Source organism: Dreissena polymorpha, chromosome 15, assembly GCF_020536995.1.
Source record: "Dreissena polymorpha isolate Duluth1 chromosome 15, UMN_Dpol_1.0, whole genome shotgun sequence".
Taxonomy (NCBI): Eukaryota; Metazoa; Mollusca; class Bivalvia; order Myida; family Dreissenidae; genus Dreissena; species Dreissena polymorpha.
Window position 1 is genome coordinate 37,969,947 of NC_068369.1, and position 14,215 is coordinate 37,984,161.

Consider the following 14,215-nt stretch of genomic DNA (forward strand, 5'->3'; position numbering starts at 1 on the left):
GTTGAACTTATATGGATAGGAGTTAAACAAAATATTGTGATCTAAAAAAAAATGGGGGAGGGGATTTTTAGCTCCCATTTAGGACAAAATATGTACTTTTTTCCATTGGGAAAGGGGCCGATTACCGGACCCTATTTCAAATTTAAAAAAAACAAACTGATTTGTGTACCTTTATTCAGGTGAGCCCTTCAGGGCCATCATGGCCCTCGTGTTAAACTGTTTAACAATCTGTGTTGGCTTGTTTATATCTTCCAACATTGTTGAGTATTACATTTCGACTTTTGCAATCACAAATCAGATTATGTTCGAATTTCAATACAAATGCTTTAGATCAAATTACAATTACAAATGTATGCTATCGATTGTATTTGTCTTAAGTGCAATCTTTAAGTGCATTCTCACAGATTTTCCTGCATTATGCTTAATGTCTTTGCATTTTATCATTGAAAATTAATTCGCAGTCCGCACAGGCAAATCAGGGACGACACTTTCGGCTTTAATGCTTTTTTTTTTTTAAAGGAAGTCCCTTTTTACCGAAAATCTAGTTTAAGCGGAAAGTGTCGTCCCTGATAAGCGTGTGCGAACTGCATAGGCTTATCTGGGACGAGACTTTACGCACATGCATTTTACCCAGTTTACTCAGAACACGACTCAATCAATTGGAAATAAAGCCCTAACATCACACCGGTTTTTAACAGTGTTAGGCGTTTAATACTTAAAAATAACAAAAGCATACGACTTATTTTTTTATAAATGATCTCGAATAAGCACATGGTCATTTATGTGATAGGTGATGAAGGTAAATTAATCCTCAAACAAAAGATCAGGAGTAATTGAATGAATTAAAGGTCACATGTGGGTTATTTGCTACTTAACTTATGCCCAGGTTAAACATGCAACTTATACTTCTATGCAATAGTGTAACATAAATATTTGCTTATTGACAAAAGATTTTAGTTTAGGATTGTGTGAATGACTTTAAATAACCCAATAGATTTTGGTCTCTTTTATTTGATTATTTGTATGCAATGTGGTTAAACCAGATTTCAATCAGTTTTCAATAACAATATTTGGATTCAGTCTTGTTTAGTAAGGTGAACATTGTACTTTTTCAGTTTGAATGTTTTGTTTTGCTTTGTCAAGGCCATGTAAATATTGATATCACAATTTGACTGATTTGCTGCAATAGATTGATTCTTTGCCCAGATGCTTGTCAAAGCCAGGTACATATTATTTATATGACATTGACCGATTTTCAGAAATAGATTGATCCTTTGCCTCTTGCTTTAGTTAATTGTGGCCTTGAGTTGTAAATACTTCTGGTTGTTTACGGCGCAGTTCTGTGTCAATTAATGAGTTCAAATTAATTTTTCCAGTGACCTTTTTTGGGAAAATATGTGTGTTTGTGTAACATAATGCTTAACATACTAAATAAATTCTTAAAGATTGTATAGCCCTGTGGTAGCATGATACAAGTGGCTTAAAAAGTCCTGTAGTAGTATAATAGCTCGAATAGCCCTGTGGTATCATGCTAGCATGAATAGCCCTGTGGTATCATGCTGTAGCTTGAATAGCCCTGTGATATCATGCTAGCTTGAATAGCTCTGTGACATCGTGCTAGCTTGAATAGCTCTGTGACATCGTGCTAGCTTGAATGGCCCTGTGGTATCATGCTAGCTTGAATAGCCGTGTGGTATCATGCTAGCTTGAATAGCTCTGTGACATCGTGCTAGCTTGCATGCCATAGCTCTGTGACATCGTGCTAGCTTGAATAGCTCTGTGACATCTTGCTAGCTTGAATGGCCCTGTGGTATCATGCTAGCTCAGGCTTTTTCCGCTCCATTTTGGGAATATGCCACACTGGAATTTTGGGAATTTCGCGTCGTGAAAACCCCCATTTTGGGAAAAAAAATATTCACAAAATTGGCTCAATTGGGAAAAATTATCGCATGTAAATAATGTTTCTTGTATTTCAAAGAAGCCGTTAACTGGTAAATTACGACTATTTTGATAACTTATTATTAAAATTTTACAAAGTATTATGAACATGTGAGATAAGTGCAGGTTTTTTAATCTGAATTTTGAGGTGAAAAAAATTGTGTGAAGTGCCGGATTTTGAGGAAAATAAGTAAAGTCTTAAATAATCATTAACATATTTTACAGTTTTTAAAACAAATTCAAGGCAACAGATAATTTAATTATGCAACACTCTCTATTTTCTACACCAGATCAGGTTAACTTATATATTTTAAGGTAAAAAAAAAATAATAATTTTTTTTTTTTTTTTTGAATTGGGAATTTTTTTTTCAATTGGGAAAAAAACAACCAGATTTGCATTGGGAATGGGGCCGAATTTCGGACCCGTGGCATAGGGCGGAAAAAGCCTGTAGCTTGAATAGCCCTGTGGTAACATGCTAGCTTGAATAGCTCTGTGACATCGTGCTAGCTTGAATAGCTCTGTGACATCGTGCTAGCTTAAATAGCCCTGTGATATCATGCTAGCTTGAATAGCCCTGTGGTATTGTGCTAGCTTGAATAGCTCTGTGACATCGTGCTAGCTTGAATAGCCCCATTGAATCGTGCTAGCTTGAATAGCCCTGTGGTATTGTGTTAGCTTGAATAGCCCTGTGGTATTGTGGTAGCTTGAATAGCCCTGTGGTATTGTGGTAGCTTGAATAGCTCTGTGGTATTGCGCTAGCTTGAATAGCCCTGTGGTATCATGCTAGCTTGAATAGCCCTGTGGTATCATGCTAGCTTGAATAGCCCTGTGGTATTGTGCTAGCTTGAATAGCCCTGTGGTATTGTGCTAGCTTGAATAGCCCTGTGGTATCGTAACAGCTTGAATAGCCCTGTGGTATCATGCTAGCTTGAATAGCCCTGTGGTATTGTGCTAGCTTGAATAGCTCTGTGACATCGTTCTAACTTGAATAGCCGTATGTTATCATGCTAGCTTGAATAGCCCTGTGGTATTGTGCTAGCTTGAATAGTGCTGTGGTATCATGCTAGCTTGAATAGCTCTGTGGTATCATTCTAGCTTGAATAGCCCTGTGGTATCATTCTAGCTTGAATAGCCCTGTGGTATTGTGCTAGCTTGAATAGCCATGTCGTATTGTGCTAGCTTGAATAGCCCTGTGATATCATGCGAGCTTGATTAGCCCTGTGGTATTGTGCTAGCTTAAATAGCCCTGTGGTATCATGCTAGCTTGAATGGCCCTGTGGTATTGTAGTAGCTTGAATAGCCCTGTGGTATCGTGCTAGCTTGAATAGCCCTGTGGTAACATGCTAGCTTGAATAGCCCTGTGGTATCATGCTAGCTTCAATGGCCTCATGGTATTGTGCTAGCTTGAATAGCCCTGTGGTATCGTGATAGCTTGAATAGACCCATTGTATCATGCTAGCTTGAATAGCCCTGTGAAAGAGGTAGCTGGTATTAAATAAAACAACATAAGCATCCAAGAAAAACTAAATGGGTCCATAGTTCACATTTGTTTTCACATGGAGGACAATTTACCTTGATAGTAGTATCTCTTTCTGATTTATATCCACAGTTGAAATTTTCATAAACATGTAATGAATTAATGATGTAAAAAAATTCAATATGACATGAAATTGAACAGCTGTAACTACACAATGCTTCATTTAGAACAATTTATTTTTGACAGAACAAATATTTGTGGCCTGTTCAAAAGCTAGAATATGGGCCTGAAGCAAAACATGGTAAAATTGAGTCACTTTTAAACTGTAACAATAATTACGTCAAAGCATTTTATAATGAAAATAATTTTCTATTATTCATTGTTCATTGTGTCATAAACAGCTTAGTGTCATTAATCATATTGGCTTATGAATCACTCACATTTAATAAACACACCAGTGGTTTAAATCATATGCATCTTGGGTCCAAATCATTGTCTGTGTGCCAATAAACTACATTTTTAAACAACATTATTTGTTAAATAAAATGTAAATAAATCAATCAATCAACAACAACAAAAAAAGAAACTATTTTTCTGTTTCAGCCTGTGTAAGAGAGAACATTACGGAGAAGAGCAACTGTACGCAGTACAATGGAACCTGGTGCAACAACTTTTGCTACCACCAGACTGAGATGAACACAACCGCCTGGGCATCAGTTGTCAACTGCTCAAAGATGGATGTTATATCACCAAGTGATGACTATTTTCAGTAAGTGTCCTTTACTTTCTGTATGTTATATAACCCAGCAATGACTATTTTCAATAAGTGTCCTCAACTTTCGGTATGTGACCATCTTGTTATTAGTATGAGCCACATTCTGGAAAAACTGGGCTTAATGCATGTGCATAAAGTGTCATCCCAGATAAGCATGTTCAGAGTGCGCAGGCTAATCAGGGACGACACTTTATGATTTTTATGCCCCCCTTCGAAGAAGAGGGGTTATATGGCTTTGCTCATGTCTGTCGGTCGGTCTGTCGGTCCGTCCACCAGGTGGTTGTCAGATGATAACTCAAGAACGCTTGGGCCTGGGATCATGAAACTTCATAGGTACATTGATCACGACTCGCAGATGACCCCTATTGATTTTGAGGTCACTAGGTCAAAGGTCAAGGTCACAGGTGAAGGTCACAGTTACTGGAAATAGGCATTTTAAGGATTTAGCATGGTTCAAACAAGGGAAACAACTACCGTTTATGCATGTTCTTTTTGTTACAGCATTTGCCTCCCTTGTAATTTATTTAAATTTTACCAAATGTAAGGCTAACTGCATTTTTGTAATGCATTGCATCAATAAACATCGGGCAAAAATGAAATTAAGGTTGCATTATATCTACCTAGTTATACCCCCTTTCGAAGAAAAACTCAACGCAGTAAAATTGTTCACCACCGCCACCACCACCACCAAAAACGTATTCACACAATGGCTGCTACTACAACTTATAGCCCATATAGGGGGGCATACATGTTTCACAAACAGCCCTTGTTATTATTTTTCATTTAAATGAGGTCTCTTCTGTACAAAAATTCAGTCTCAGCAGAAAATGTTGTCCCAGATTAGCCTGTGTGGACTGTACAGGCTTATCTGGGACAACACTTTACCCACATGTAGTCACCCCAGTTATCTTAGAATGAGGAATTTATTGGTGCCTAACATATCATTATTTGTTTACTTTCAGCATAAAAGCCACTGTTTTTAAGTGAATGTGATCCAACAGCAGGGAGAATTATAAAAATCCTCCGGAAACACACTACAGAGTGTAACCCTTGGATTTATAGTTCTATTGTGGTTAATATTTGTATGACATTGTGGGTCCCTGTTGAATTCAGCTCTGGACATCTCAGAGGGTATCCATGACATGGGCTCAGGTGGCAGCTCGCTCTATGTCTACTACTGGCCTTGGTTAATATTTGTATGACATTGTGGGCCCCTGTTTCAGCTCTGTAGTACTGGACATCTCAGAGGGTATCCATGACATGGGCTCACTCAAGTGGCAGCTGGCACTGTGTTTACTGCTGGCCTGGGTTAATATTTGTATGACATTGTGAGTCCATGTTTCAGCTCCGTAGTGCTGGTCATATCAGAGGGTATCAGGCTCCCTGAATAGGCCGGACCGCCGGTCTTGTCCGGCAAAATTCTTTACGGTCCGGCGAAATTTCTAATACCTCCAGTCCTTGTGATAGGCCAAAAAAATTGTGACTAAATACAGAAAAGTCTAATACTTGCCAAATGAACGAAAACACCCCATTAGAATCCCTCTTTTTGTGAATTTCGAGCCTTTTTGTCATTAAGAACACTAATGAGTCACTAGTTTATAAGAGTGCTCTCCCTTTGTTTTGTTTTTTCAAAAACATCAATTTTATTGGTCCGACATATTACCACCTATCCAATTACAAAGGTTGTAACAAAAACTACACATGAATTAATGTTGTTGCTAAAGTTTCAATGGCGCTAGACAAGGCCAGAAAAGGAAGCTAAGCGATGAGGAAAAAAACAAAATCGAAAGAATATGAAGCAAAACAAGTAAAAAGAACTTTTCAAAGTAGTGGAAGTCTGACAGAATTGGCTGCATTATGACGAGTCACAATCAATATGTTTTGTGACGTATGTTGAAACGATCCAATACGGTGCAAGTCTACTAATCAATGCGTAGTCATGTTATGTTATTTTGTTTTGAGTCTGAATATAATTTAATGCTGTTGTCCATCATACACTCTAATCACAAGAACACACAAACGTTTTGTTTTACTTTATAGAGTGTACTTGTACACAGGCTGCGCATTGCAATAAATATGAGTTAAACTTTACTTAATTCTTCAAATATAAACTTACGCTGTTCGGTCAGGTGAATTTTTGTCCTGACAGGCAAACTTTTCCATCAGCCTGTCCGGTTGACAGGCACTTTTTGCGACTTTTCAGGAAGCCTGGGGTATCCATGACATGGGCTCACTCAAGTGGTAGCTGACCCTGTGCCTACTGTTGGCCTGGGTTTATATTTTTATGACATTGTGGGCCCCTGTTTCAGCTCTGTAGTGCTGGACATCTCGGAGGGTATCCATGACATGGGCTCACTCAAGTGGCAGCTGACCTTGTGTCTACTACTGGCCTGGGTACTCATTTGCATCTGCCTTGCCAAGGGAATTAAGTCAGGAGGAAAAGTGAGTATTGAACATGATTTTGGGAAAATTGCAATTTTTGAATTCTGAATTTTTTCGCGTTATACGTCCACTGTTTTTGGAAAAAATCATTAAAGATAACTCTATAAAATTCAAAATATTATAAAAATTTTCATGTAGAATTATGGTGATACTTTGTAAGATGTAACTGAAATAGAATTGAGATATAATATTTATTGAACACTTATTTGAAGAAGACCTTTACCCATCTTGTGATTTTCGATTTTTTTAAATGCACATATAAATATTGCATTTGAAGTAAACAAAGTTTCATTGTTTCAAGTGAATTTCTCTTGTATGCAAATTAAAAATAACACATGTGTTTTTCATTTTAATGTGTTTTCCCAAATTTAAATGTATGTGTTTTTGGTGATATGATCAGTACTTATTTCATGTTTTTCAGGCAGCCTATTTCACCGCATTTTTCCCATACGTTGTTCTGAGCATTCTGCTGGTACGGAGTTTGACTTTAGAGGGATCTACGGACGGGATCATCTACTACTTAAAACCACAATGGAGTAAACTGGGATCAGCAAAGGTAATGATTGGTTGCAAAGATGGAGTCAACTGGGATCAGCAAAGGTAATGAATGGTTCCTTAGATGGAGTAAACTGGGATCAGCAAAGGTAATGATTGTACCATAGATGTAGTAAACTGGGATCAGCCAAAGTAATGATTGGTTCCTTATATGGAGTAAACTGGGATCAGCTAAGGTAATGATTGGTTCCTTAGATGGAGTAAACTGGGATCAGCAAAGGTAATGATTGGTTCCAAAGATGGAGTAAACTGGGATCAGCCAAGGTAATGATTGGTTCCTTAGAGGGAGTAAACTGGGATTAGCAAAGGTAATGATTGGTTCCAAAGATGGAGTAAACTGGGATCAGCCAAGGTAACGATTAGTTCCTTAGATGGAGTAAACTGGGATCAGCAAAGGTAATGATTGGTTCCATAGATGGGATCTTGTTCCCATGTCATGACATAGTGAAGTAAACTGGGATCAGCCAAGGTAATTATTGGTTCCATAGATGGGATCTTGTTCATATGTCATGCCATAGTGAAGTAAACTGGGATCAGCAAAGGTAATGATTGGTTCCATAGATGGGATCTTGTTCATATTTCAAGCCTCAACCAAAAAAACGGGGTGGTAATTTTCGAAGTGAACTCTTACCTCTTCTAGTCTCTTTGCAACTTGTCAGAAGGTATTTGGAAAATATACTGAATTCAGTTGTAACCTTGCGTAATATTTTATTATGTCCCCCCCAACCCCCTCCCCTTTAAAAAGCTAAGAAAAGTAAAGCTGGATGTTGGAGCATAGGGGTCACTTGTCAACAAGGGTCAATTTGGCCATTTTCCTTGATTGACCGCTGTTCTCAGTTTTGACTGTATACTTTATTTTTCTCATGAATAGATATGTGAGGTGAAGGGCATACCACTCCATACTGTACAGAGTTTACAAGAAACTATGCATATTATAACTCATTTTATACATTTTACCAACACTAGCTTTTACATTTTAATATAAACAATATTTGTTAAAGAATAATTTACAATGTTAGTTTTTAGTTTGTGAGACAGAGTTACTCCAATAAGAGTGGTCCATATTGCAGGTATGGGGAGATGCAGCCATCCAGATCTTCTTCTCTCTATCACCTTGCTGGGGAGGCCTTGTCACTCTGGCCAGCTACAACAAGTTCCACAACAACTGCTTCATGTGAACATTTTATTTATTTCTTCTTACTCGTCTTGAGTTTTCAGTAGACAAAGATTTAATTATTGTTGTTATTCTACCAAATAAATTGTGCCAAAAGTTGCCTAACTTATTTTTATGCCCCCGGATCGAAAGATCTGGGGCATATTGTTTTTGGCCTGTCTGTCTGTCATTCATTGTATGTGTCCCAAAACTTTAACCTAGGTTAAAGTTTTGCGATAACTTTTGCAATATTGAAGATAGCAACTTAATATTTGGCATGCATGTGTATCTCATGGAGCTGCACATTTTGAGTGGTGAAAGGTCAAGGTCATCATTCAAGATAAAAGATCAAATATATGGCTTCAAAGCAGCGCAATAGGGGGCAATGTGTTTTTGACTAACACATACTCATTTGCATAACAAAAGTAAAAAACTATTTGGAAATTATTTCATTATTGTTGTTAAATAGTGCAAAAAAAGTTGAAAGCCTGAGCTTTACTTGTTGAAAGGTAATTATTGTAATAAAGAGTTATCTATTCAATTGCAAAGTTTAAAAAAAGAACATTTTTAAATCGGGAACTTATTTCTGCTGCATTATTTTTTCTGAAAGTATTTGTTGACTGGGAATAAGAATTTTTATACCAATACCTTTGAAATGAAGACCTTTCCTTTTGAAATAATTTCTGAGACATTATATTTTTGAAAGTATTTGTATATAAGGACTTTATTTATAAAACCAATACCTTTGCAATGTTGACCATTCCTTTTGAAATTATATACATGTATGCAATGTTATTTTTCTGAAAGTATTTGTTAACTAAGAATAAATTAAAAAAAAAAACTTTGCAAAACTGATCATCTCAGTAATGGGGCAATCATGTCAAATTTGGCAATGATATATTCGACAATATTTGTCTGAAAGTATTAGAGTAACTCGCAGTCTGTTGAGGTTTTATGCTGTTTGCTGGTCATCAGTATCTAAGGGTTAGAAATAAGGTCTTTAAAATTTGAATCAATTCAGAAAGGTCTTTAATGAAATTCAACTTTCTAAGGGACTGCAAATCCGTCAAAATACGTCTCTAAGTGTTAAAGGGTTAATTTATAAAACCAATACCTTTGAAACATTGACCATTCCAGTGATGCTGTGATCGTGTCAATAAAACCAATACCTTTGAAACGTTGACCATTCCAGTGATGCTGTGATCGTGTCAATCATGGACAGTTTGACGAGCGTGTTTGCTGGCCTCGTCATCTTCAGTGTGATCGGGTTCATGGCGCACGAGCTCAAGCAGCCAGTGTCCGAGGTGGCCACTGAGGGGGCGGGGCTGGCCTTCATTGTGTACCCCGAGGTAGTCACCAAGCTACCTATCTCACAGCTCTGGTCCGTGCTCTTCTTCCTCATGTTGATAACCCTCGGGCTTGGAACACAGGTCAGTTTTTAGGTTGCTCACTTCATTATGTTGATAACCCTCAGGGCTTGGAACACAGGTCAGTTTTTATGTTGCTCACTTCATTATGTTGATAACCCTCAGGCTTGGAACACAGGTCAGTTTTTATGTTGCTCACTTCATTATGTTGATAACCCTCGGGCTTGGAACACAGGTCAGTTTTTAGGTTGCTCACTTCATTATGTTGATAACCCTCGGGCTTGGAACACAGGTCAGTTTTTAGGTTGCTCACTTCATTATGTTGATAACCCTCGGGCTTGGAACACAGGTCAGTTTTTATGTTGCTCACTTCATTATGTTGATAACCCTCAGGCTTGGAACACAGGTCAGTTTTTAGGTTGCTCACTTCATTATGTTGATAACCCTCGGGCTTGGAACACAGGTCAGTTTTTTGGGTCACTTGAACACAAAGTGCTTATTGTCAATTTTTAGGTTCGCTTTTGTGCCTTGTGTCTGTGAGTTATCAACATTTAGCTGGCTGAAAGTCTAGAGGCCACATATATTGTCCATTCTTTGTGGATCTCAGTATATTTGTTTAAATGGTATTTTCGCAAAGTTGGAAACTGAGTCAACACCAAGGTCACATGGCCAAATTGAAGATAGAGCTTGTTCACACTTTAGACGTCACATTGAGTGTCCAGTTCATTAACAAATGGAAGTTTGAAAGGATGTGTACCGGAATCAATCTTTGGCTCAGTTTCTCTGGAGGTCTTTCGGTTAAAAATGTTACCACATTTTCAAGCAATTCAAATGAAATAAGGCATATGAATAAACAATAAGTACACACACTGGTAAAAAGATTACCAAGGAAAATTGGAGTTTCATTAAAAGAAGATACTTTTTAAACGTTATGTATCATATTTCTTCTGCCCAATATCTTTGTTAAAACATAGAACCATTTCCATTTGTGTGTGTTTTTCACGAAACAAATCTTAAAATCCAAAAACATGATGCAGATGCCCCTCAACTCTTTTGTGTGATCAATCATATAGAGAATACTAGGTAAGTGTTAGTTGTTAAGCGAGGCTTATATATATATAGAAAACCATAATCATGAATCTGGCATGGTTTTTATTTTAAGCAAATAAACTGAATATGACACTCTGTATTGTATTTATTTCATCGAGGAAAACATGAAATGACATCACTATGCTGATCATGTGTTCTTAGTTAATTGCACAGGTATTTTATTAATGTAGGAAAGATGATGAAATGTGTTTTTAGTCCCTTTTCAGTGAAACCGCAGGGAACTTTAATAATGGTTTGCGCTCTGTGCCTCAGTCCGTCACACTTTTCTGGATCCTGCGATAACTTAAAAAGTTCTTCATATTTTTTCATGAAACTTGAAACGTGAACAGATGGCAATATGGAGATAATGCACATCATTTCATTTTGTTCCTATGTCAAGAATTCTTGCTGCTATGGCAACAAATAGACTAGAGATATGAACAAATAGACTTAAAATATTGCTGAAAATAGTGGATCCTGTGATAAATTTAAAAGTTCTTCATATTTTTATGAAACATGAAACATAGATAGATGGCAATATGGAGATTATGCAAGTCATTTCATTTTGTTACAACATCAAGAATTCTGGTTGCTACGGCAACAAATAGATTAGAAATATCGCTGAAAATGGTGGAGTTTCATCAGTAGGGGACTTATATTGCTTGGTTCAAATTGTTCTAATTGCCATATTTTGATTTCAGATTTCCACAGTGACCACTGTACACACCACCCTAATGGACAGATTTCCCCACGTGTTCCTAAAGAACCAAACTAGGAGGCTGATGTTGTTGATAGGCATCAGTTTGACCTGCTTCCTGATTGGATTGGCCTTCGCCACACAGGTACGGGTTTCTAGTTGTTATAGATTCAATCGCACTTTGATCATGTTTTTTAACCCTTTACTACTTAAATTCATTTTTTTACGCATTTATAGTCCCTTATAAAGTTGCATCTCATTAAAGACCTTACTATATTTTAATTTTAAAGGCTTCATTTTTTACCCTTAGATACTGATAAGCAGCAAACAGCATACAACCTGAACAGACTGAGAGTTACTGTTTTGATTCTGTTTGCAAAAGCCATTTTGACTTTAATTCTGAGTGGGAAAGGTGTTATAAATTACCGTAATTACTCTATGTTTTCGGACACTCTCAGTTTTCGGACACCCTTTTTTTAGCAAAAATAATTATTTTTCGTGACTTTTAATTTTCGGACACACAAGTTTTCGTCCATAATTAATGCCTCTAAGTTTTCGGACAGTATATTTTAACAAAGTTCGGTCCTGTTTTTGATATCTAATCATCTAATCATCATAAAACATGGCAGGTGCATGCCTGAGGGCAACAGACCATTACATTTGCGTTATTGGGTAAATAACCCTGTAAACCGGTATTAAACATTGGTTTAACCCAAAGCGATAGCATAACATGACAATTACCAGGGGTAGTGCCAATTAAAAGTTTAATTATCTACCGCAATGGTACTACCCCTTCTCAGTAAAATAACTGTGACAAATACTAAACGCTTCAAAGTGTGGTGCACCCTATTGCAAGTTTTACGAAATATGGAAGGTGTTAGAAAATAACTATCGAAATGAACAAACACAGAATTTTTAGTTTGCAATTTTTATTGCGTTAATTACATGTTCATACTAGCAAGTGTCGGTACATCACATGCTCATCTTTGAACTTGTTGGTCAAAGTACAACCTTGTATTAACTTTCTATCAAATAAATTAAGCATTTAAAATTATTTAAAATGCAGTGCAAACATATATAACTGTAATTTATGCTATACGACATGGTATTTTACAAGCGCGTGCTAATACCAGTAGTTGTCGATACAATTGACACTATTTTCGGACACTTCAATTTTCGACTCTAAGTTTTTGTTAACCTGTATTTTGTGAATATTTTTTGTATCTAAGTTTTCGGACACGAAAAAAAAAATGTAAGTGTCCGAAAACATAGAGTAATTACGCTATATGTTATAAATATCAATGGTGAATTTTAATAGTTGTAAGTGGTTTAACAGGTTTTTTGTTGTATGCAATTTCCTTTTGTTTTTTGTCATTTTTTGTGAAATTTAGGGATTTGATTTCATTTTCAATGAAATGTTAAAGAAAAGATATAGTAACAGACAACAAAAATTACATAAAGACCCTGTAAATAAATGTTGAATATAAGCTGTGTAAGAAATTTGAATAGGATTATTATTTAAAAAAAATTGTGCTGTAATTTCCTGTGCCCAAACAAATTTTCAGATTTATGTCAAAAAACTTGATAATATGAAGGGCAATTTATCATACTATTTGACCTTCTGTTGTGTTCTTGTTTAAATTGTATGTTTAAATTTTCAATGCCTGTTTGTTTGTTTGGATGAGTATAAAATGAACTGTTTATTGACTGCAGTAGATGAGAATGCTATTTTATATATATGGTGTTGCAACGAAAATGTAATCGTTTATAATACAAATGGATAATGTAAAGATTGTATCATACAACTGTCGTGGTCTGAATGATGTTTCTAAAAGATCTGATGTTTTTGAATATCTGAAATGTCTTAATGCCCATATATCTTGTTTGCAAGATTGTCATTTTATTTACCGTAAAAATGCAGTCATAAGTCTACCGGCTCATAAGTCGGTGGGTAAAAAATGATACACAAATCGGAGATTTTGAATATGTCCAATTCATAAGTCGAGTCAGAAATTGTCCGTGCAAGAATTTCATAAACAGACACAATTTTAAATGTACGGGAAGTTTTTGTTCTATACATAGACCTTGACGTCAATATAGCACTGTGCGACGTAGACATAGCGGACACGTGTATTATGTACTTTGTTTAATATACTCAATACGATATATATTTAGGAAATCAAAAATAATATATGAAAATATAGACAAGCAAATCATAATGAACCACATAAAAACAAAGACAACATAGGAAAACAGAACTTATATACATGAACATCGTAATTTACACATTAACGACATACGAGACACCAAACTCGCGTTCAGCAGCACAATTATTAATTGATTGCTCTGCAAATTCTATCACGCGTATTTTAAACGTATTGTCATACGCATGGCGTTGCAGTTTTCGAGGCATTTTCACAAATCAAATGTGTTAGTCAAATTAATAAATTATTATTATAAAGTTTGCACTAAATTGTCAACGCTAGTAATAATCCACAAACTTATAATCCGATGACACACTGTGATCACTGTAATCAAATCTTTGTACTTGTAATCTGACTATCAAAACAACTGATTAGTTCCTCGGTAAACACGTTTTTATGACATAACCAATAGACCGCTAATTCTACCTTTGTTCTACATAACAGTTTCAAAGGCGGAGCTATGCACGTGCTCAAACATAATTGGACGATTACCAGTGAATAACAAACTCGCGATTGG

At 36.3% G+C, this 14,215-nt stretch overlaps 1 protein-coding gene across 1 annotated transcript in view; it reads left to right on the forward strand.

The window, feature by feature from the left end:
• LOC127859828 (sodium- and chloride-dependent glycine transporter 2-like) overlaps positions 1 to 14,215 on the forward strand; it is a 69,516-nt gene that overhangs the window by 39,159 nt on the left and 16,142 nt on the right. Inside the window, exons 5-10 of the mRNA XM_052397336.1 lie at positions 4,020 to 4,185; positions 6,501 to 6,633; positions 7,055 to 7,189; positions 8,259 to 8,362; positions 9,534 to 9,771; positions 11,499 to 11,639. Coding sequence (XP_052253296.1) covers positions 4,020 to 4,185; positions 6,501 to 6,633; positions 7,055 to 7,189; positions 8,259 to 8,362; positions 9,534 to 9,771; positions 11,499 to 11,639 — 917 coding nt within the window. The remainder of the gene's footprint in view (positions 1 to 4,019; positions 4,186 to 6,500; positions 6,634 to 7,054; positions 7,190 to 8,258; positions 8,363 to 9,533; positions 9,772 to 11,498; positions 11,640 to 14,215) is intronic.